This window comes from Megalobrama amblycephala, linkage group LG22, assembly GCF_018812025.1.
Source record: "Megalobrama amblycephala isolate DHTTF-2021 linkage group LG22, ASM1881202v1, whole genome shotgun sequence".
NCBI lineage: Eukaryota > Metazoa > Chordata > Actinopteri > Cypriniformes > Xenocyprididae > Megalobrama > Megalobrama amblycephala.
Window position 1 is genome coordinate 13162680 of NC_063065.1, and position 25578 is coordinate 13188257.

General features: G+C 36.5%; 1 protein-coding gene and 1 long non-coding RNA gene across 3 annotated transcripts; one reads left to right on the top strand and one right to left on the bottom strand.

Annotated features, from left to right (window-relative positions):
- Positions 1 to 12488: 12488 nt before the first annotated feature.
- On the bottom strand, positions 12489 to 25341 carry armc1 (armadillo repeat containing 1). Of its 2 annotated transcripts, none has more exons than XM_048174459.1 (7): positions 23871 to 25341; positions 22951 to 23159; positions 20978 to 21069; positions 17578 to 17767; positions 17358 to 17474; positions 14547 to 14621; positions 12489 to 13402 (listed from the first exon to the last, which is right to left on the bottom strand). In XM_048174459.1, exons 2-7 carry the CDS (start codon positions 23110 to 23112, stop codon positions 13211 to 13213), a joined length of 828 nt encoding a protein of 275 aa, XP_048030416.1. In that variant the 5' UTR covers positions 23113 to 23159; positions 23871 to 25341; the 3' UTR covers positions 12489 to 13210. The 2 variants fall into 2 exon arrangements, with proteins under 2 accessions (XP_048030416.1, XP_048030415.1); XM_048174458.1 differs by having other exon boundaries at positions 23912 to 25335.
- On the top strand, positions 13840 to 20811 carry LOC125257772. The gene is made up of 3 exons (XR_007182449.1): positions 13840 to 13978; positions 14081 to 14292; positions 20683 to 20811. It is a non-coding gene; the product is annotated as an uncharacterized LOC125257772 (long non-coding RNA).
- Positions 25342 to 25578: the final 237 nt, after the last annotated feature.

The window sequence follows — 25578 nt, forward strand, 5'->3', positions numbered from 1 at the left end:
GATTTTAACATCAAAACCAAACAAGTGAAATGGATGAAGAGGCCTAGAACCAGATTTACTGACACGATTGTGTTGCATTAATAGTCCACAACTTTTATTTCTGCTACTTTAGCCAGTTCTGAGCGAGCAGTTTCTCTTTAAAGACCCGCGTCGCGTTTCACACCGCCACCGATGCTGTGGACATAAAATCTCACTATATAAAAAGATTTATATCACTCTCTTTACAACTGATTTATATTGCACGTCTTTAGACCATTTCTCCTCTAAAAAAGTCAGTGATGTGCACACAATAGACAGGACGATCATTACCACAGTAAAAGGTGGTTGTGGCAAGACTTTTCATCCTTGTAGGAGAATTAAATTTCACATGACTGCACCTTAAAAAATTCAATTGAATCATATATCGTCAGCTTAGCTTGAGGCAGAGCAAGCACCACGTCCAAAGTGATCATAACTGCGGTGAATTGTGGCCCGTAACCTCTGAAGTAAACGGTCAGAAATCTCAACGCCGTCTGGGCATCTTTTTGACAGCCCGTTACGAAGATAAACCCAAGGAGAATCAGAAGCAAATAATCCCCAGTGATCCGCTCTCTTCCCTGCATTGTTCTAACATAGTGCCTCCACCTATTACAATCCTGCCATCACTTCACATTACAGGTCAAAGTTATGGTGCTTAATTACATGCCGCCTGCTCCCCGCTTCTAATAACCTGTCATTTGGGGGGAATTTGAATGTCACACCATATTGTGGAGCCGTAATAGTGTCCGGCAGATCCACTGATGGGACGTTTTAGGACAATTATAGCAGATATTCAAATCGCAGGTGGGATATTGAGTGACCCGCAGCATACACAGATTTTCTGTCACTGTCTGAGACACACACATACACACACACACACTTCCCCCTCCACACTCAGAACTTGACCCCGCGATCCTCCGCGCTTGACATTGACAAAATGAACGCCTCTGCCGCCGAAATAGTTTAACTGTAGCCTGATCGCTTTTATTATCCTTCTAATCCAGATATCAGCTATTTCATCAGGCCGGAAGATATGCATGTCATGAATTATTTTGACACGGGGACCTTTTAATTTTCTCCAGCAATATTTCATCCCACCAATCAGCGCCTGAAGTCAGCGGTGCCGCGCGGCCGTGGCGGTGTTAGAGGACAGTGCTCTCCCGACGGCTTCAAATCATCTGGGAGCTGTAATGAGCTATGGACACAATTATTATCATCTCCTGTGCTCACACATTTCATCAGCCCAAGGGGGGCAGATGCACGCACAGGGAGCCTTAAACATAACCCAAGCTGTTCTATGTAAAAGTCTTATACTCCATGATATTCTGGGATAAATTCAAACACTATTGATGGCATTTATTGGAATTATTTTGAGTCGTGCTTGTGTTTACAGTAATGCGCTTACTTTGAAAATCTAGGGGCTGACATATAGAACCGAATTTTCAGTGTTTTGAAAGTGTAGCAATAATATCAGAGACATAATAAGGGGAGGAGATAGATCACTTATACAAAAAAAGCAATTTGAGACATCTTTGTTGATCCTGGATCAACATTTCAATCAACCAATCAGGTCTGAGGGACAAGTTTAGAGATTATGTCAAGTTTAGGCTTACAACCAGGGTTAGTTGCTTCTACATCAGTGTTATACACCTATCATTTCCCTATGATTTTAGGAATAAGTTATGGTATAATGTTAGGTGTAGGGGGAGGGATAAGGTTAGGAAAAGCTTTTCAGACAGGAATGTTGCTCCATGAATCAACAAAATATGTTGATCCAGGAACGTCTTACTTGGCAAAATCACAGTGACCAAGAATGGAAGTCTGCTATACAGTTAAAATACCAAACGCCTGTTTATTTTAGTCTATAAAGCACATGCATGCTAAAGTTGAGCTAAAGAGGCACATTTTATGATACCTTCTCTGTCAGATATTAGTGTTGCTTTGAAATGCTTTTATAATGCCATGACAACCAATGTTTGAGATCCCGGTCTTTTCCATTTCGTTGATTCGAAGTATACTTCAAAATCTGTCTATTTTCTGTTTCAGTTTCAAAGACTTTTAGTTTTCTGTGTTTTCTTTCTGTTTACGTTCTGTCGTCATGGTTACTTAGTAGGTTGTTATGGTTAATCATTGGTTCATTGATTAACACACACCTGCTCCTTGCCTTCATCAGTAGTTCTCTCAGTACATATTGCCCTATAGAAACAGTGCAACGATTAATCGCGATTAATCGTTTGCAAAATAAAAGTCTGTGTTTATGTAATATATGTGTGTGTTCTGTGTATAAAAATTATGTATATATAAATACACACACATACATGTATAAATTTAAGAAATATATGCATGTTTAAATAACTATATATATTTATATATATTTTATATTACATATAAATATAAATATTTTATATATAAATCTAACATTTTTCTTAAATCTATACATGTATGTGTCTGTATTTATATATACATAATTTTTATACACAGAACACACACATATATTACGTAAACACAGACTTTTATTTTGCAAACGATTAATCGCGATTAATCGTTGCACATCCCTAAGTCAGACGCGCACCTCTGAAATGAGGCACAAGAGACGCGCATTTAGGTTTGTGCATGCGCATTAGCTTGATCCAGCCTAAAAAATACAGTTTTTTGTCATGATTCGAGCGTTTGGAAAAATAATTTATGAGACAGTTGTTGTCAGATTTCATTGATGATTTCAAATATGAAATTTAATCGAAAGCTTGGCAATCAGCTTTGGAGAATTTGATGTTTCCCCATTCAAAGAGATAGGAGTTGCATTTGCATGCCTGAGAGCCGTTTCAAATATGGCCGCCGAGTGAAATGACTTGTCTTAAAGGGACTTTGATTACATATCTTATTGTGAATGATTTATCCATGCCTATGTATGATTTTTTTATGATCTTTTGACCTCATAATGTTTAATCAAAATGTCATAACTCAATCTTCCGCTAAAAATAACAGACTTCTCACTGGTGACGTATGCTGTTTAGCCCACTTAAAGGGTTAGTTCACCTAAATATGAAATTTCTGTCATGAAGTACTCACCTTCATGTTGTTCCAAACCTGTAAGACCTTCGTTCATCTTCGGAACACAAATTAAGATATTTTTGATATAATCCGAGAGCTTTCTGACCTCCCTATACACAGCAACGTCATATCCAATTTCAAGGCTCAGAAAGGTAAAGGCATCATTAAAATAGTCCATGTGGTTCAACTTAATGTTATGAAGCAATGAGAATACTTTTTGTGCACAAAAACAAAACAAAAATAATGACTTTATTCAACAATTTCTTCTTTTCCCTGTCAGTCTCCTACGCAGTTTACGTTGTACATACAGTCCTTCCGGGTTCTATGCCAGAACGCCATATTTTGTTTTTTGTTTTGTTTTTGCGCACAAAAAGTTTTGGACTATTTTAACAATGTCTTTACTACCTTTCTGTGCTTTGAAATTGGTTATGCGGTCTATAGGGAGGACAGAAACCTCTTGGATTTCATCAAAAATATCTTAATTTGTGTTCCGAAGATGAACAAAGGTCTTACAGGTGTGGAACGACATGAGGGTGAGTAATTAATGAGTAAAAAAAATTAATTTTTGGGTGAATTAACCCTTTAAACCCCATCACTCCACAATCAACTACAAGCTTGCATTCATTTTTGTGTGCAACGCCAACATCTCCAAATCCCCACCCTACATTTTTTCTTTTGTGACAATCCATTACACTCGAATGATCGTCAGAATAAGGTAGAATAGCTCTGTTGCTACTTCTGTTACATCCAATGAGAAAAGTAGTCCCAATTTCAACGGACAATGTTACACAACGTTACAGATTAAATGATAAACATTTTTAGTGAATAATTGTACGTAAAAGTAATTTAACCAAAAATACAAGCTTTATGCTTTTAAACACTCCAGAACATCTTGCCTCATAGACTTCCATTGTACGTGCATTTATGTAAATGTGTAAAAAATAAATGAATGAGTAAAAAATAAATAAAAAGCAGAGTATTGTTTTAAGCTTGCTACCGCCACTCTAAGATCTCCACTCTCTCTATGTAAATGTACATACTCAACCATAAAATATTAAAAAAGTAAGAAACAGACTGCCTTATAAACACTTCGAAATGGAAATAGATAATTCAAGGGACAACAAGACCCAAATTCAGACCTGTGTGCCATGTTTCAGACTGTCTTGTTGCATTTTTACCTCACTATATCTTGATTTCTGGAGATAAATGTATGTGGAAAAACTGGTTCCTTTTCCTGAATCTGGGAATCTATGACCTTCTCCCAACCAGGTGATGACCCTAGATTTAAAATGAAACATTACAGTACATTACACAACACGAAGCCATTCCATCAGCCTTTGGGGAAAAGAAAAATGTTTCAATTAAATCTCCAGTATCAGCACCAGCGCTGATTACACACACACTTTCACATCCTCAAAAAGTTATTTGACATAAATTACGGGTGTCACATCATTTTCCTGCACACAGAATGTAATTTACAGCCGATCCCATTGACTGGGAGCTGAACCTCAAATAAAATCGTCAAACTGCCTGGGCAATAAGATGCACCTTTCTCTCCCATCAGCACACAATCAGTCCGCCGGCCGCAGGCAGATTAACAATGCAAATACTGCTCATGATAGTAACGACACATTTATGCACAAATACTGAGCTGTGGTCGATATCTTTGAGCGCCAGAGAGGTTTGGAGGCATTGGCTTTATCAGCTTCCCTCTTCAAATAAAATGAACTGCCTAGTAAAAGGAGAGAGATGCATCTGTAATACTCAATAAATTAAAACATGTTTTAGTGGAATTCACAGCATCACTGTATTTGTCTTCAAGGTGAGTTTAAAGGTCTTTGTGACAGTTTGCTTTTCAGTCAGATGTGAAACAATGAAAAAAACCTCAGCTAAATAAATACACTGTATTCACTGCATGAGTCTTAACAATATAAAGAAAAGATCCTAAAGAAGATCAGTGTTTCTCAACTGGTGGGTCGCGGAGAGTGCAGTAAAAGAAAGGGTAACACTTTATTTTGATGGTCCCTTTTGAACATTCGGTTAAGTAACTTTGCATCTCATCATAATATTACTAACTATAAGTAAATTTGAAAGTACAATTTATTCTAACCCTAACCCTACCAGTAGTCTACTAACACTTTAATGATAGGCCTAGTTCGTAAACATAGGTGAAATGTTACTTATAGTCAAAAGAATATGTTGAATTGTCTATCAAAATAAACTGAAACCAAAGAAACAACAAACGTGATTCTGTTTTTCTGATGCGAGACTTTTATTTTGAAAGACTTGCGTGAAAGCTGTTGACACTTCTGTCAGACGCAGTTTTTATGTGTGCCTGAGAAAAATTCGTTGTCCTGATTCACTATCAGCCAGATTAGATGTTGTCAGGCTATTTGTCAGTGTCATTATTCCAACATTATTCAAGTAACTTGTTTCTAAAAGAAGTTTCCCACCTCAGAAAAACAAACTTTCCTATCCTGTTAGCCGTGCTCATAGCGCGCAATCTTGTGGCGCACGCTGTACCTATATCAATTCATTATAAATCAAGTGCAAGTTATGTTTTCAATTAGTTAGTCATGAAATTAACAAAAAGTACCAATAAATATGTAACTGGTACGTCATGTATGGGGAAGGATTTGCATGCAGGTATGATGTTCATTATTCATCAGTAGTTTTTCATGCTTCATTAAGAGCAAAAACTTTAGAATAACACAAGACAGGTCACTCGTATTGTTTTGAATGGGAGAAAGTGCAATAAGTCCTGCCCTCTAAATAAAAGCCAATCGCCGATTGGTAAAGTCATCGCGTCACTGCAGCAGCCGCAGTCGTGCGCCTCCGAAACATAGATAGACTGTAAAAAAAGATGGACGACGCGACGTCGCTTCCTTCCATTGTATTGAACTGAAGCCAAAATGGGCTGATGAATGGGCGCTGACACGTTACGCAATACGTCAAAAAAAAAAAAAAGGTTTGGAGCCTGGGCATGCGCAGAAGGAATCGTCAGTGGAGCCCGGAGGCGGAGTCGCGATATCAAACTTCCGCCCAGACGACTGTGTCATCATTCATGTATTTTAAATAGACTATAAAAATTAAACACAATTTAAAAGTCTACCTATAAAATAATAGGCTATTCTGTTTCTAGAGCAATAATATTTTTGAAACAGCAAATTCAGTAGATAAAATCAATATAATATGCCACTAGAAACAACTCTAAATCGTCAGAAACGGTCCTGCCATTTTAAATCAAGTTCAACTAACGTTACAGGAGATCGATTGCTGTAATTAGAGTAGGCTATCATTAGTTTTGTCCTGCTAATTATTATTTTATACCCATAAAAATAATAAGTAACTGCCAGATAACGATCACCTGCTTTTTCCCGACATGGTTAACATTAGGTGCGTTATCTTAACTAATAACATTTATTAATTAGCTTATAACGCCCACATTTGATGTAACAGAAAAAAAGTTCAGTGATCCGTCAGATCCTGTAGGTCGGTTAGTACAGTTTACTGCTGAACAACTCATTTTGTTGGTGTTAAATAACAAAGAAATCGAAAATTAACAGTTAGTTAATACATCTTCAATCTCCTCGAAGCTCCGACAGTCCTCAGACAAGCTGTCAATCAACTTCGAATCATGACGACACGCCCCGTTTTTATAGCAACAAATTGCTAGCTAAAATCTAAATCATCACAAAAACGAACAATTGAATATATATCAGTGTGATAACAACTACCTTAAATGACCAAAACCATCTTTCAGAAAGTTTTATTTGAAGCAGAATTTATTTTTAAGTTTTCACTGAAGTCTCATTCGACTGCATTGAGAGGGCGGGGTTTATGACCTGTACTGCATCCAGCCTCCAGGGAGCGATCAAAGAGCCCGTGGCTTCACTTTTCAGAACGTATGAGACACACCCGCTCCGAAATGAGACCAGTGCCCAAGGAAGTCGACCGGAAGTTGAAGTCGGCCGGGTGCCGCCATCTTGTAGCAGAACTTCACTTGCGTTAGCATCCCCATTGACTCCCATTCATTTTGGCGTCACTTTGACAGTGAATAACTTTACATCTGAGGCGTTTAAAGACTCCATTTGTCCATTATTTATTTCTAAAGATACACGACAATGTATAAAGGGCTCCATTACCTTCTATGTTACATTATGGCCCCGTAGATACAGTTTTTGTAAAAATAGGCTAACGATTGCGTCATAACCACTCGACTCTCTGTCGCACAGCAAAGAAATTACCGTACAGACAGGAGGAGAAGCTCGCAGGCAATAGTATGCATTAACTTAATATGGCGTACTGGCGTTACATTTTAAAATACTATACAAAATAATTAATCAGAATACTTACTCCTGCTCACTCACGCCAAAGAACTCCCCGCTCAAGCTCGCCGTCTCTGCAAGATTAACGATGGCAGTTTGGACGCACAGCTACTAGAAGATTTACATCTGTCAGACAGGTTGCTGACGTCATCAAGTTTAGTTTGAGTCTGCGCGTCAGAAACGGAAGTGCTAAAAATCGCTAAAAATGGGCTTCACTTGTCTCAATTGAGTTCCAATGGGGTCGCTGTGTCCATTTCTTTTACTGTCTATGAATGAGACACGAGAGACGCGCAATTACGACTGCGCATGCGCATTAGCTTGATCCAGCCTGAAAAATAAAATTTTTAGTCATGATTTGAGCGTTTAGAAACAAAATTCATGAGACAATTGTTGTCAGATTTCATTGGTGATTTCAAATATGAAATTTAATCGAAAGCTTGGCAAACAGTTTTGGAGAATTTGATGTTTCCCCATTCAAAGAGATAGGAGCTGAGAGGCGTTTCAAAGATGGCCGCCGAGTGAAATAACTTTGAAGGTACTTTGTTTACAGTTCATGTTAGTATTGTGTATTTACTATGGTAACTGTTGTTTCCTTAACCCCAAAATGCCACTCTATTTTCACTTTGTGTTATTTATTTTGTATATTTTTAAATGTTCATGGTAGCTCATACCAACTTACTAACTTTATTGTGTTAACAAAAACTAGTTTGGGACTTCTGTTTATATATATATATATATATATATATATATAGATAGATAGATACAATTCTGAAAAAATATATATAGTGTATGTTGGACGTTTATATGGACTAAATATTATATTAGCCTATATTATATATGGACAAAAAAGTAACCAATTGTTACCTCAAAATTTCTACTGGACCTTCTCATTTAAACGACTTTCATTGGTGTAACCTAATTTGTCAATCTGATTTTTTTTGTCAGTCATTTTTAATTTTAACATTTTTGACTAGAATAATAACAACAAAGCATTTTTTTTTTTACTTAGGCTACCTGAAAATCACATTTTACAAAGCAGGATCTTGTTTGATTCGTTGAGGATTCTTTTTTGATCTCATTAGGATATTATAGGGTTGTTGGTCGCAAACTATGACAGGAAACTACCAGTCCTTGGGGACTTCCACTTCTCAAACTGTTCATGTTATTGGAAGAAGTCGACATGTAAAGCGGCTATCAGAATGGTTCTTAAATTGGTCTCAATAAACGCTTGCACACGGCCCTCACAAAGCTGTCATCAAACACTTAAGCACATGACAAGGCAAAACATGCACTTTGTCCTTAAATGTGATCGTTTATTTAGGATGCATTACTTCACTGCATGAAAATCATAGCCAACCAGCGCCCCCTAGTGCAAGGACTGACACAGTTACTGTAATAAAAGTGTCAGACGTTTCACCAGAGGCTTGGAGAGGTCTAACTGGGTAGCTCTGGCTTTTGAAAGCCAAAATCTATAAAGTCACGTAGTACTAACACAATTACCCCTAGCTAAACCTGCCATACGAGCACAGTATGGTAGCCATATACATGTCTTCTAGGCCTGTGGCCCAGTTGCAGTAGCTGACCCACTTCACATCACCATGTGCCATAGGGGTCTTTCAGAGATGGTATGAATGTTGGAAAAGGTGCATGGTGATGATTGATGAGGTTTCCTGCGGCTTTCTCTCTGCAAGGCCTGTTAGAGGAGCAAAGCAGAATGACTTTGTCCTGATATCTCCCTATACACTACCCTGCTGCTTGTTTTAAAGAATCTACAATTGGACTAGGAACTTGTCGGTTTACTTATTAAAGCTCAGTGATCTATCACCATTGTACAGAATCACAGCTGACCATAAATATCTCTGCTATCTAAGCAGGGCTGGAGGAGGTGAGTGTCCCTTATGGCTCTTTACACTAACCATCATGAACAAAACACTTCCTATCCACACATTTCCTGTCCTCCGCTCTCGCTTTCTCTTCTCCTGCTGCAGGCAACAGCACTTTGGCTGCCATGATGATGCTGGCAGTGCCCCCCGGCCTGGAGGTTGGACCCTGATTTTACAACCCAGCAATCAGTACCCGCTGGTCTGGATCTAGACAGCCTGAATAGAGATATCCTGTGAAACTGTAGATACTTAGTATGGGGCCTAGTATAGCCTAATGCAATTACAGTGCTGGGATAAATGTAAAAATACATGATAATAAAGACAATAGACAATACAAGACAATAAAGGTGAAGTGGGGACTGAGGTTGCATTGGTAGCCAAACTTAGACCGCTTTACAACTCAAATAGCACATTTTGGTTGCAGTTGACCAGTATGGGTTTTTCCAGTGGAAAAGATAAATTATATGTTAAATATAATATATACACTACCATACAAAAGTTTAGGATCAGTAAGATTTTTTTAGAGAAATTAATGCTAGAAAGGATGTATTAAATTGACACTAAACACTTTTACATTGTTATAAAAAAAAAAAAAAAAAATCAAATTATGTTTTATTCATTAAAGAATTCTGGAGAAAATGTCACAACTATTTTCATCATTGGTAATAAAAGTTTCTTGAGCAGCAAATCAGCATATTAGAATGATTTCTGAAGGATCATGTGACACTGAAGACTGGAGTAATGATGCTGAAAATTCAGCTTTGCAATCACAGGAATAAATTACATTTTATAATAAATTAAAATAGAAAACAGTTATTTTAAATGGTAAAAATATTTCACAATATTGCTGTTTTTACTGTATTTTTGACTGAATAAATGCAGCCTTGGTGAGCATAAGAGACTACTTTCAAAAACATTTATAGACCCCAAACTTTTGAAAGGTAGTGCAAATTATATTAATAATTGTTTGATTCAGTTTACAATGAGTTATGCACAGACCTGAAATTAAACCTTATTTTACACATTTCAAAACTCTCCCTCTCTCTCTCACACACACACACACACTAAATCGAAATTGTTCACTATCCATTGCACAATTGTCAGTTGGAAATGTGACTGAAAAGGCTTGGCGATAAACATGTATGTTAACATTTAGCCAATGACAAGAAACTCAAAATGGGCAAATATCAGCTGATTAATCAGCATGGCCAACATATATGCATTTTTCCATACAAAAAATGTTGTGATAGACCGATATAAGCACTGTATGAAAAACAAGCTGCACATTTATGGAATGCCTTGCCCTATTACTGTAAAAGCAGTTCGTTTCTACAGACTGAGGCATGAGTCAAAATTATGTGCTATGATAATCAACAGCATGCCACAGATTGTGTTGAACATTTGAAACCTTTAAAGCTATAGTAGTACCCATTTAATTCATGATAACAAGCTTTCACAGAAAACTGACTTAATTATCAGATTTTTGGGTACTTCTTGGTGTCCGTGAGCATTCAGCTTGAATAAAAAAAATAAAAAACAGGAAGCAAGTTGAAAGTAACAAATTGGTGTCACCAAGCCTAATGAAATGCAATTTCCAGTGAAAACAAAACACAACAAACCAAATTTATTTGATCTATTTAATAATCCTTGTCATTACTGTGAACAGTCACGAATTGTGTGTCCTAAAACTCTTTGTATGTAACAGCGAATATGCACTGTACATGAGAAGCTACTAAAATCTACCATCTGCCATGGGCTCTGGTTCTGCGTTCTTGGAATAACAGTGAACAGTAGCTTAAAACGCTTCAAGGAAGGATGATGTACAGTACAAGAGGGAAATAAAAATACAGAAAATGCAAAACTCAATTCAATTTGGATTTTGTTCATAAATATAACACTGATGGCCTCCTTCTCATCTTGCACCCAACTAGAAGCATGCCACCGTTTATGGGGATTCAATTCTGTACACTAATGCTGTCTTTATAACAAATCCTTAATGTGAACCAACATGATGTGAATTAAAGAAAAAAAAAAAAAAAACAGTCTCTTAAAGCAATGCTGATTAAATATTCAAATGATGAGGAAAAATACAAAAGGGTGCAAACACTGATGCTTTACAACAATCCAAGTTTTCCAGCATAATATGGTGAAAAATGAAGTTGATTTCAATAAAACAACAGGAACATTTAGAAAAGGGCGTATGTTGGTTTGTGTAGACTCATTTTGATATCGATGTGTGCAGGTCTCCTTTTGGAAACACCCTATACTGAACCCAACGGCGACGTACACGAAACCATCGGTTGCGGGAGAACGTACACACATCCCTGAGCGGACTGGACATCCTGAATGCGATATGTGAGGTCAGTCGATCATCTAAACTGTTAAAAGACACCATTGGTCAGGGAGATCTCAGAGAAAGGTGCGAGGGGGGGATGGTCATGCAGAGCTGACAGGCACATATCCCGTCAGATTTGACCGGATCATGCATTTGGCTAGCAGGTGAACCCACACTAAAATGACCATGAGTATGAAAGGCCCTGAACAAAACATTCAGATTTATAGATTTAGGAATACACAGAAAGAAAATGTATAAATAGTCCACATGGCATAATGGAAAACTGTATTGATGCTTAAAGGTAAAAAAGAAAAAGAAACTTATGATATCAATTCCTAAAGGGTCAGAGCTATTTTACAACATATTTCGCTAGTGTAACGAGGTTATCTGGTGTTTGGCACATGCTGTAACAAACAACAACAAAAAAAAGGTTAGTATTACACACATAGTAACAGCCATTTGTGGTGACTTCCCTTAAACCGTTAATTGTTATTACTGCACACACAGCAAAATCCCCAGAGTTAAATCAACTCTGCTCAGAGTACATTTGGTCCCTCTCTAAATAGTGTTAAAATAACACTAAAGAAGAGTTAAAGTTAATGAGATAATTAAGCAATTAATTAAGTGATGATTGTGCATTAGTGATGAACACCTGCTGTTAACAAGCAGAATCACTGAAGAAAAAAGAAACACAAGAACTACAGCTGACTTCAGTCACAGCCATATTAATTGCTTAATTATCTCATTAACTTTAACTCTGCTTCAGTGTTACTTTTACACTATTTAGAGAGGGACCATATGTACTCTGAGCAGAGTTGATTTAACTCTGGGGATTTTACTGTGCACCAACCAGTGTTGGTGTTTTAATTATGTATCATGTGAAATCGGAACCATCACTACACATTTCAAACCTAAAAATCGCATCTTGAGAAAGCTTTAGAAGTTCAGTCGAAGCAAATAAAGAGGATTTAAAACCGTGAAAATGAATCGCATCAACAAGCTATGTAGCAAAGGCACACACAGAAGGAAAAGGGTTCAAAAAAAGGCATGCTTTGAAAAGTGCTGATGAATAGTAACATTATGATTCTCAAATAATTGAAAACAAAAAAAGTTGTTTAAAAATGTACAAGAAAGCTGAGATGAAGGGTTAGAACACATCAGAAAACACCCAAATTCATAGAAATGTAGAAAACTGCAAAAGGTACGACCCACCCGGCGAAACCCCGGGGTGTTGTTTAGTCTCAACAGACACAAACCCACAAGGAGTATCTGGGGCAAATCGTTTAAAAACTTTCTCCCAACCAAAAAACAAAAAACAAAACAAAAACAAAGGTGAGTAAGAGAGAGCAGATACACACAAAACTCTTTCTGTGAACTTCTCCCGGTTGCTCTCAGGTTTTAGTGTCTCGTGTAGTGCGTATGCAGCGTTAATGTGAGTTTGGGAGCAGGTTGGATCGCGTACCATTTACAGCCGCCTGTCGTGGCATTTTTTTAAAAGTTGGAACACAGTTATAAGTTTATTGCGAGATGCGCTCGGCAGTCTGGCGTGTCGAGGGCAGGCTGTAAAGAGGTGGGGCATGCGGGGAGTCGTCGGGTCACCAGTAAAATGAGCGGGACAGGAAGTTGGCGGCCGTGCTTAGCCAGCTCACGCCATCTTGCACGGAGCCCAGTCGCGTCACAGCCTTGTGCTGCTCCTGAGACGGGCTCTCGTCCTCAGGCAAATAATCCGGCAAATTTACGTTCTGCTCGACCACCACATCCGAGTCCTCTTGGAATGGGATTACAAGCTGAATGAGAGGAAAAAGAGAATGATGGGAACAATTACCCATTTTGTTTTAATTGCTAAGCTAGCAGTACAAAATGTAATTAAATAAATAAGCAACCAAAAACAAGGAAATAAATTACCAGCCAAAACAACAAAACAGAAAGCTAACCATCTGAGAAAACGTTTTTCCAATATAACATGAAAGAACTGAACTCGAGTCAACTCTGTCACATTGAATTAGTTCAAAACAATGATATTACTACATACAATTCTTTAATCTACTAAAGAATGACTGGTCAAAATTTTGATTGCTTTGATTTGAAAACATCTCTTTTAAACCATTTTTAAAAATACAGCTCAAATATCATCATAAACATTTTATTTTTTGTTATATCACCCTAGCCCTACTTACTATGTTGTTGTTTTTTTTAAATACAGAGCTTTCTCTTAGTGCCCGTTCAAGCCAAACAGTTTGAGCAAGAAGTCCATAACTCAATCAACTGTGCCACCTGCTGGTTGATAAAGGAAGTGCATGGTAAAGCAGTGTTCCAGACCTCCGGGATGACGGCCATCGGAGGTCATGACTGTGCCGCTGCAGGTAGAGATCGCCCTTCCAATTCAACCAGAGAGGACACATCTTTCTTTAATGACCACACAGTGCCTATTTGCACTGCATGCAAGTGTGTGTGTGTGTCTCCAGGGCCCTCTGACACATGGTTTCAGGGGAAGAGGGACATCCTGAGTGATCATGTGATGAGGGGAAAATGAGTAACTCTTCTGAAGGGTTGGAATAGCAGGGTTCACCCTATCAGACAGACAGCACCAGCTCCACATGACAAGCTGCATTACCCTCAGCTTCCTCACGGCGTTAAGGACAGATGCAGCCATGACAGAATCAGCTAGCATCCTCAGGTAGAGGAAGTCAACAAAACTTAACGTAGCTCGAGTCAAATGGATAGCGCACCGAAATTCTACACTGTTATATTTACTCTCTCATGTCATTCGAAACATTTGATTTTATATGGAATGCACAGGGAGATCAAGATACTGTTTTCCAGAAAAAGTATATAGTAACGGAGGCTAACTCCCAAAAAAAAAAAAATACTCATTTGGTTCAACTATCCATTTAAAGTGTGACCAGACATCTGTTTGTTTGATTTACTCACCTCCGATCCGTCTTCCCTCTTCACTACCTGCTGTGCCTTCATGACTTTGGTTGAAGCTATAGCAGTTCCCAAGGCCTGAAGAATGAAAAGAATTGCATGAGAATGCTGAAATAGATTTTCTAATAGCAAGTGTGATTTCTTTCTTCAGAATGATATCTTTCAAACTGTTTATGTCTTACAATTCTGACTTTATAACTCTCAATTGCATGTTATAAAGTTAGAACAGCTCAAAGATGGATTTTAGTCTATGACTATCTTGCTTTATATCTATTAAAAATGTTTATATCTTGCAATTCTGACTTAAGACGCAATTGTGAGTGTATATCATGCAATTCTGACTATAACTCGCAATTATGAGTTTATATCTCGCAATTCTGAGAAAAGTCAGAACTGTGAGTTATAAATAAGAATTACATTATGAAAATTCACAATTGCGAGAAAAAAGTCAAAATTGCAAGACATAAAGTCGCATATATATATATATATATATATATATATATATATATATATATATATATATATATATATATATATATATATATATCTCAGAGGTTGCGTTAGACTTTAACATTGTCCGTCACTTTGACGGACAGGGTCGTAAAAATTCCGTCAAAATCTATTACCCGTCATTTTAATTTTCATATTTTAATTATAATAACATTTAATTGCTCTTATTTTTGTTCACATTTTCATTTTTAGTTATGAGCCTACAGGACGATATAGGCTTATCCATGTATTTTGAAGAACAGATTAACAGATTGCGTAACTTTTCATGTTCAATACCTCACCCCGCAGCAGTGTTGGGCACTTTAAAAAAGTAATTAGTTACAGTTACTAGTTACTTCTCACAAATAGTAATGCAGTTAGTAAATGAGTTACATCATTATAAAAGTAACTAATTACCAGGGAAAGTAACTATTGCGTTAATTTAAAAAAAAAAAAAAAAAAAAAAAATCAAACATGTAAAATAACTTGGATGCCCCTAATATTAAATATAAGTCTAAAAATAAATTATTCTTGATCTGACTCGTGACTCATGATCCGCTCTTGCTTACTACATGAAATTTCTCTGTACTGTACTAATAGGCTATGTTTTGGTAGCCATTAAAGAAAATGTAGTTTCATATTTATGTTGAAATAGTTCTATGTTATGTTTGAAATTCATTTATTTGATTATGAAAAGTGAACAGCACATCATAAGATGCGCAATACATCTGGAGACATGGAGTGTGTCAGACATGATTTTGACCACTTCATTAAGTTTTGTTTTGTAGAAAGCCTTTCTTTAAAGTGAATTTCGTTTTGTAAAAATTGTATCTTAATTTTAATCAATGTTTCATCAACCAATTGCCTGGATGTAATAAATAAGAAGCAAATATAGCAGACAATATAATCATGACATGGAGGCGCGGGCGCGATCACTGGCACGTGAACTGGAGCGCGTCTTATAGGCTAAACGAACCGAAACTCAGCGCATAGGCTGCTTGCCTCACAGACAGGAGAAATATATCTATAGAAAACTTGAAATATCTACTTTAACGAAAACGAAATAATTCAAAACGAAAAGAGATAGGCTACTCTGATTATGTAGACTAAACTGAATGAAATGTGCATTCTCTCTCTAGGCGCGTTGCTGTTTTCAGTTGATGAATAAACAGTAGGCTACATAGTGCGCCTCCCATCCAATAAATCGCAATAGGCTTAAAGGTTTGTGTTGCTTTTGATATGGAACAAAGTCCAAATTCTGTCCATTTCAGTAAGAAATTCAAGCAATACCTTTTTGGCGCCCTTTAATGTGGCGTGGTAGATCGTTAGCTTCTGGACACTCGCCTGTGCGTTAGTTTAATTTTTGTTCTTGATCCAGTGCTCTGCTGCTACATTGGAGCTCACTCGCCACCAACAGAATTACAGTTACAATTTATAACAGATCACCCTCAGTGTAATCTGTCAACGTGACGGACGGCCTTCAGATTTTTCCGTCATTGATAAGAAAATTCTGTCAATGACGGATAATTTTTGGTTAACGCGACCTCTGAGATATATATATATATATATATATATATATATAAAGAAAAGTCAGAATTGTGAGATAAAAAGGTCGCAGTGACCTTTTTTTATTTAGTGGCGGAAACAAGCTTCTATACGTCTCTTATGCTCACCAAGGCTGCATTTATTTGTTATTTGTAAATCAGTAATATTGTGAAATATTATTACAATTTAAAATAACTTTTCTATTTTAGTCATTTTTTTTTAAATGTAATTTATTCCTGTGATGGGAAAGCTGAATTTTCAGCATCATTACTCCAGTCTTCAGTGTCACATGATCCTTCAGAATTCATTCAAATATGCTGATTTGCTGCTCAAGAAATATTTCTTCTGATTATCAATGATGAAGACAGTTGTGCTGCTTAATGATCTGTGAAAACCGTAATAGATTTTTTCAAGATTTCTTGATGAATAATCATTAAAAGAACATTTTTTTAACATTATAAAACTGTTACTTTTGATAAATTTAATGCATCCTTGCTGAATTTCCCCCCCCCCCCCCCCAAAAAAAAAAGGTTCTAAACTTTTTAACAGTGTACAAGTAGTTAAATATTAATGGGTTTTTTTACTTTATTAAAATGATTTTTTTCATTACAAATACAAGACATCTAACCAATTTTTAATTTTAACAAAAACAAAATCTCCTCAATCAATACAACACTAGTTTAATTTTTCACAGGCATTATTATGTAGTCTGTAGAGATTTCGATATGAAGATTTTTGACATGAGATTTTTATATGAATTCCGATAAATTGTGTACTCACCTCGGCCTTCAGGTCCGAACGGATCCTCACCACACATCTCTTCACAGCCATCTGGAAGGTAAAGCTGATGACTCCTTTGATCTTTAGCAGTGCCTCTTCACAAAGACTCCTCCGAGTCTGACATAAACAAAAACTGTGTCAAATTGTGCAGAACCTATATATGAATCTCCATACACTGACATTAAACAAGTTACAGTACAAGTCGTTTGATTGCAGTTACCGAATCATCAAGCCCGTCGATCTGAAGCACCACTGTTTTGGCCCGTTTGTTCGTGGAGCCCAGGAAAAACTGGGCTTTTCTTCGGCACGAGGCGCCCGCTTCCGCCTGTTCAGCCTCCGTGCTGCTGGAGTTCTGCAGGATCTCATAGATCTCAGAGGCTAGTAGCTTTGTCTCGCCTGGCGACGTGCCCCTAGAGAAACACATCACAGTTCACTGTAGGATTCACAACAGATGAAAAACTGACAATAATGGCCACTGATGATGAACAGAGAAATAATTGAGCAAATATGCTCATCTTGTCTTGTTAAAAGAGCATGTATTGTACAATTCAGTGCTTGTCGGTACTGATATTTGAAAAGGTCGCCACTCCAGCAGACAAGGGGACGCGACATAGATCTGTGCAGGGGGTAATCTGCACACACGAAGGCTACACAAAGTCATTCTGATGGAGCTTGAACCAACTAACCTTTAATACTGATACAACATTGTGATTTATCCAGAGCTGTGCATTCCATACGGTTTAATATCACAACTAAGTATAAATGCATATTGAACGTAAAGTTTGAAAATAAAGAGATTGATGCATCATAGTAGAAGAAAGTGTTTATAACATAAGGTGATAGAAACAAATAATAAAGAAAATATTAAATAATAATAATAAAGAAAAGTTAGGTATTATGACAAGTATGTGATATATGTGAACAGTTTACATTTCAAATGAAAATCTGGAAAAAAGTTGATACAAAAATAAAACTGGATTACTCTTATATCATAATAGCCTTATTGTGCTGCAGAATTTTTAAAATATACATAAACCTTTAATATCAGAATATTTAGTTTAAATTCTAGATTAACAAAACAGATACATTTGCTAATAAAAACATTGTTATGTCTTAAAAATGCCTAATATTCTCATGTGCACATCTCATACACAGGCAGATTTAAATGATTGGCCCTTGCTAAATATATGGTCACAAAAAAGCCTTAAATAAAGACCAAGAATGAAAACAAATGGAAAGTTATTAGGAATTTCTATTTAGCCAGTCTGTTTCTTGGTTGCTAACTATAGTCAATTGACCTGTTCATTTAATGAGGTTAAAAAAAAACAGCAGTTCATTGACATCCCCATTTTAGGTCAGGCATGACATCAGGATCTTGATATGCCCTACAGGCACTAATGGGGGAGATGCAACTCTGCCATCATTCATGCAGAGTTACAGGAATGGGCATCTGCTCACTGGCATATCTGAGCTGCCAGACCTCCAAGCTTCCCATGTACACCTGAGGGAATGCTGACGGCATCATATCCTCCGTCAAAAGGAAGCTGTATGTGTACTAACAGCAAATTCACATATAAGACTTGGAAATGTACAAAAAAGTACAATGTCAGAAAACACAACGTTTCTCATAAAAACAAATTAAAGCATTAACCTAGCTTATTTCTGAGCTCTGTCGTCTCATTAGGGGTGATGAAGGATTTCTTCACTTCCTCTAGCCATAAAATTTCACAGACTGGGGCGATACACAACCTCTACCCAAAGTCGTCGTGCCGGAAATAGTGACGGGCAGCTTGTGGAACTGCAGGGCACTCCTTGATGGCGTCTGTGCTAACTGAAGTGACTGGTGAATCGAAGGGGGTGGGAAGGGAGTCGCCCTGAGAGAAGGATAGGCATCTCTCTGCCAACCATCGGCACTTCTGTCTGTGAGGCTCCATGTAAACAGAAGGCACTCGCTGTCTAAAAGTCTGCAGACTTTCGCACTCGAAATAAGCCCGAACTGCAGAGAATATACACATATATGTGAATCCTGCGCCTCTATACTTAGCCTCGGGAGTGTAAAAAACATGCAGTTGTATGAATATTTAAAGCATCAGTTGGCATCTACATAAGTGTTGTTTGACATGAGGTGAAAGAAACCCTGTTTTCTCAAGCATAATCTAACAAAGGCTCAACAATAAGGATCTTTTCTGCACTAGATCTGAATTGCCTTGCCACTTTACATACTGCGTGTATGTGTGTGTGTATTATATATATATATATATATATATATATATATAAAATAACACTTACATGCTTGCATACTTTCTATTCAACAAAGAATCCTGAAAAAATGTATCATGGTTTCCACAAAAATATTAAGCAGCACAACTGTTTTCAACACTGATAATAATAAGAAATACTTGAGCAGCAAATCATATTAGAATGATTTCTGAAGGATCATGTGACACTAGACTAGACTAGACTAATGATGCTGAAAATTCAGCTTTAATATCAAAGGGATAAATTACATTTTAAAATATATTCAAATGAAAAACATTTATTTGAAATGTATAAAATTTTCTAAATATTAGTTTTACTGTATTTTTGATCAAATAAATGTAGCCTAGGTGATCATAAGAGACTTCTTTAAAACATTATTATTTTTATTATTATATACACTTTACAATAAGATTTCATTAGTTAACTACTTTAGTTAACATGAACTAAGAATAAACAATACTTCTACAGAATGTATTCAATGTTCAACATTTAACATTAATGGACTGTGAACTAACATGAACAAACAATGAACAACTGTATTTTATTAACTAACATTAATAAATACTAACAAATGTATTGTTCATTGTTACTTCATGTTAGTTAATACATTACCTAAAGCTAACAAATGAGACCTTATTGTCGAGTGTTGCCACAATAAGTAACAAATATAATTTTTTTTATTGACAATAAGGTAAAACAAACAATTTGAAAAGTTTTTATTGACACAGCTATAATGTAACTACATGACGGCTATAAATTCATAAACATTTTTGCTAGACAATTGTGGCTTCCTTATTCTCACATTTCAAACATTAGATAAGTTTGCAATGCATAAAAACACATGCGCATAATCTATATAGAAATTCAGCATAGCTAGCCCTAAACTGTCTCACACTGGCCATTGGGCCATCCTTTCTGTTGAACCCTGAGATATGATGTAATTTCCCTTCTTGTCAGGTAAATGTATAATAACAACAACATATTGATCAACCAATATTCTGAATATGGCCACTGAACGTGAACTCCTCAATGTCAACAGTGACGTGATGTTTCTTTTCTCTCTTAGACTGACCTCTGCTGGACATTTACCGATGGCGAGCAAAACAAATGCAAGCATGCACTAAATCAGGTTGCTTGACAGGTCGCATTACACTTAAACAGCAAGATTGCATCATCACTCCTATTTAGTTTCAAAACAGACAAATCCGCTTATGACAGGACGACCTTTCTCATGCACTTAAAATCTGCCCAGCACACACATTCATTTCAGCTAAAGCTGCAGGATGAGGTTTTCTGCGGAAAGTGCAAAGCGAGCTCATGTGGCCTTCATGTTTTGTGGCAGCATGATGGGAGCGACTTACTTCTGCATGACGTTCTGCAGGCTCAGCATCATTCCCAGCTCGCCCTTCATCTTCTCCCTGTTGGCGCGGCATTCTGCCAGGTAGCGCACCGCCTGGAAGGACACAAAGCCATTAAGGGTCATGCAGGGCCATTACAGAGGCATACCGCCAGGCACCGCTGTGATAAATCCATTAACACAACACTAAAACTACTCGGGTCAGAGTTACTGTGTGTGTGCATGTGAAAGAAAAAGTGTTATTCAAATATTCTCCAAATGTCTCCACAGGTGTGATGTCCTCCTGAAAGAGGTAAAACATACAGTGGGGTCAAAATCTGGGGTTCAAAATCTAATTTAAACTTGGAAATAAAGTTTTATGATTTAAAAAATGTAATGACATAAAATGAAGACAAAATATTTCAAGTTCAGCACTACCTCTAGGTCACTAATCAAGTAAGGAAATTTGTGACATTGACCATGACAACTCTTTTCTTTCTTCCACGGAAAAACAAGATGCTCAGGAACATTCTTAGATCATGTTGGAGAACATGGATCATGTCCAGATGTCTCTGTCCGTCTTACAGAAGAAGTGGAAACCCTTTCTGGTCAGCCTGCACAATGAGGCATTCCTGTAGAAGTTAGGCTAAGCTTTGTGACAGTATTGGACAGCAGGTGGCAGTCATGTGACATGTCTTTAGACAGCTGGGTGGGCACTGAGTGATCTGATTGGTTGATATGAATGCCTTTATCAAACAATTGATATCAAACTATATGAGTTTCATAGTAATAATAATAATAATAATAATAATAATAATAACAATAACAATAGTGTTATATTTTATAATAATAATAATAACAATAACAATAATAAAACTAATAATAACTAATACATTAGTTTAAAAGTATTATTATTATTATTGGTTGTATACATTTATTTGAGTTTAATAATAATATAATACATTATTATTGTGTTGTTGTGTATATAATAATACTATTATTAATAATATTATAAACTGAGTATCATAATAAATAATGACAAGCCACCATATTAGTTACATATTATTAATATAAATATTATTATTATTATTATTATTATTAATAATAATAATAATAATAATAATAGTGTTATATTTTATAATAATAATAGTGTTATAATATATTATAATAAAAATAATAAACTACATATTGTATAAATACAAATTATTATTCTTATTGGTATAAATGAATTTTGGTTTAAAAATAATAATATAATAAATTATTATTATTATTGTTGTTGTTGTTGTTGTTGTTGTTGTTGTTATGTATATAATAATAATTAGAAGAAGAACAAGCAAACTTAAGTTGGTTACAAATTAGTTACAAATTATAATTATTGATATAAATATTATTTGATTTATTATTATTATTAGTATATATTATTATTATTATTATTATTAACAACAACAACAACAAGCCACTATATTAGCAGAATATCATTAATATTTTTGTTATGTATATACCAATAATGGCATTATTAGTTACAAATAGGTGGCAGTAATGTGTCATGCATCGAATCAGCTGGGTGTGCTTTGAGTGATCTGATTGGTTGATAGGAATACCTTGATATCAACAACTGGGACATTTAAAAATGACTGGAGGTATAAGATCTAAAATCATAAATGCCATCTATTAAGCTTCATATTGGGAAGACTGAATTTGAAGCTGAACCTGAGACTGCTTACAGCACACTATAAATAAACCATTCATAAGATTTCCCAGAAAAGTGGAAAGATTGCAGCTATCAAAACATTGCCATTTATTTGAGAACACATACCAAAATTATACAAAATATTCATGATTATTATAGTGTAGGAACACTATCATCATCATCATTGTTTATTTCTGATTTGAACCCTTACCTACTATACAAACATAGCAGTAAGTATCTTACAGGTCACTATGGCAAGAACGTCCGCACAAGTCTTGACTGCAAACGTCTTACGAACTGGATCTTACCAATAGCGCAGAGTAGACGACTTGTGGATTGGGGTGGTCGAGGAAGAGAATGAGGCCTGGCAAGCAGCCTTGATCTTCAACAATAGCTCGCCTGTTGAGGGGGTCAGCAGCTAAGTCCCTCAGCTGATTCACCACAGCCAAGGCATCAGGCTCCCCGCTCATGGTGCTCCCACACCAAGGGCCATGCACAGAAAATACACTGATCTTAGCTGAGGGGGAATAAAAAAAATCATAATTAGATTATTTCTGATACTATGGAACTCTTTGTTAATGACAGAAATCACGCTAAGGTTTATGATAATAACAAAACATACAAGCTAGTATAAATTGAATTCATAATTTTCTGTCTGCTCAATCTCTTCAGTCGTTAAATGTTTTAAAATATACGCCTTTTTTTAAGTAAATTATTTAAAACATAAAAACAGGAATTAGAAATATATTGCCTGACGTCACTCAGTCAACATGCATTTTTGTCGCGCGTCACTTTCGCATTGATTTACTGAAGAGCTTTATACATTATTGGCTTCATGGTGCACTGAATGACCCATGATGGTCATATCGGAGTCATGTAGCACAACAGAGTATAACGAGGCCTTTAATGGGGCCTGTGCTAACCGGCTAACATTAACACGGCATCACAAAACAATGACAATCCGCGTTCTCAAATGGGAAATAAAGGAACATGTAAAAGCAAACATTTGGCGCTGACTGCTCATTCATATTTAATCTACAAACATCAATACATGTGGATCTGAATGTCTTTCTATGAACAAAAACAATGCAAGCACCAGAAAGAGAAAGGCAGAAGCTGCTTCTATCGGGTCATAATATACGCATACGCATATATGTAGCCAAATAACAATGATAAATGTACATTCAGTGTATTTGTTTCTGATATTCGTGGTGTCTAGCTTGTTAACCTTGTGTGTGTTGTGGCACTGTTGTCCACGCATAACCTTACAGCAAACACGCCCAGGACGGCTCCTCGCTTCAGATGATCCTGTCCGGTCAAACGATCCCAACAAATCAACCGCTGATGGACACGACACTGGATGTAGCTAATATAATAACGACGAGAATAAATATGGTTAAAAATCTCTATGACAGCTGTTCTGGTCAGGTATATTTGGCCATTATCAGCGGAGCTTTTAGCACCCTGTATAACACGTCCTAGAATTAGACAGACTGATTGGAGGATATGGACTATGACGCCATGAGTTCTTGACCAATTAGAGAGGGTTTTACTAAGAGACTTGTTAATATTCCATAATAACTGTGATACATAGGCTATACGAGTTTTACAGATCAACTAAAACTTACTGAAATATTTGTTTGTTTAGCTGTTGTTGTTTTATGTATTGTAAAAATAGGCTAAAGTAAATAAAAAGCATTAGAGCCAAGAAAGCAATCGAAAAAAATATAACGTTACTATTAATATGTGTTTGTTTTTATATTGGGCCTTATTAGGGAGCTGGACGTCATTTGGAAGCCGGTAGAAAATATCCAGTTCTTATATGAAATGACGCTGACATCTGGACAAATTTTCCCCAGGTAACTTACACGCCTTTTTATATTCAGACAATACAATACATATATAAAACAACGGACGGTTGAGAGCAACAAGTACATAAAGAACAGGTTTGATACTATTTTATACAATTAAATGTTTTGAAAGATTTGTTTGTCATAGTCAACCAAACAGCAAATATTTCCAAAATAAATTCATATAATAAAATACACACCTATGCATGCCTCGTGTATGTGAGTCATAACTATGTCAAGACTGGCCAATTGAAATGCCTATCAACCACTCTAAACCAATGGTTGGCTCAAAACTTCTAGGACCCACCCATTGTTGGAATATTCTCAATGCCTATTGGCCAATACTGTAAAGGCCCGCCCCTCTAACTAAACGAGTGCATACTGTGTAAAATCATAAGATACCGCTGGACTGGGGCCCATATCAGAAAGGAGGTTAAGTGAGAACTCTGAGTAAGTTAACCCTGAAATTAGGATACTCTGGGTTTTCCGTTTCAGAATGGGAGGTATGTCAACCGGAGAAAACAGGGTAAGTCAAGCCCGTTTCTAAAAAGGAGATAACTTATATACTCAGAGTCAGTTACCATGGTAACTCACTCTTTACTCTGTGAAACTAACCTGGTCAGGAGCAGGTTTTCTTCGGTAAACCCAGAGTTTCTTTCGGTTTCCTCATCCTTTTTAAAGCCCAGGAGATGTTTAAATACTTCATTCGTTCATTCACGTTGCAAAAATGCTTTTCTTACTGAGTATTTTTTCTTATTTCAAGTACAAATATCTAAAAATTCTTAAATCAATATGGATTTTCTATATAAGGAAATGACAGAAGTTATTTAGTCTTGTTTCCTGGGGGGGATCTAAATTAAAGGTGCTAAAGAGGATCTTTTCGTCGACTGAGAAACCAAAGACCGTTAGTGAGTTTTTGAAATGAGCGCATGCGTAAGAACAACCCCCCTCCTTCACAGCTCATTTCGAGGTAACGCCTCCCAAAACTCGTGCAGGAGTATTGGAACAGAGTGTTTACCACTGGCATTCGCTGTGTCGTGTTAGTGGATTCATTATGTCGGACTCACAGCAGGAAACTCATAATCT

Excerpts from the sequence above, each read along its gene's own strand:
- armc1 (XM_048174459.1), bottom strand. The coding sequence starts at position 23,112 with ATGAGCGGGGAGCCTGATGCCTTGGCTGTGGTGAATCAGCTGAGGGAC. Across the intron at positions 17,768-20,977 it reads CTGCAGAACGTCATGCAGAA|GGGCACGTCGCCAGGCGAGA; the intron begins GTAAGTCGCTCC and ends GTGTTTCTCTAG. Across the intron at positions 17,475-17,577 it reads TCGACGGGCTTGATGATTCG|ACTCGGAGGAGTCTTTGTGA; the intron begins GTAACTGCAATC and ends TGTTTATGTCAG.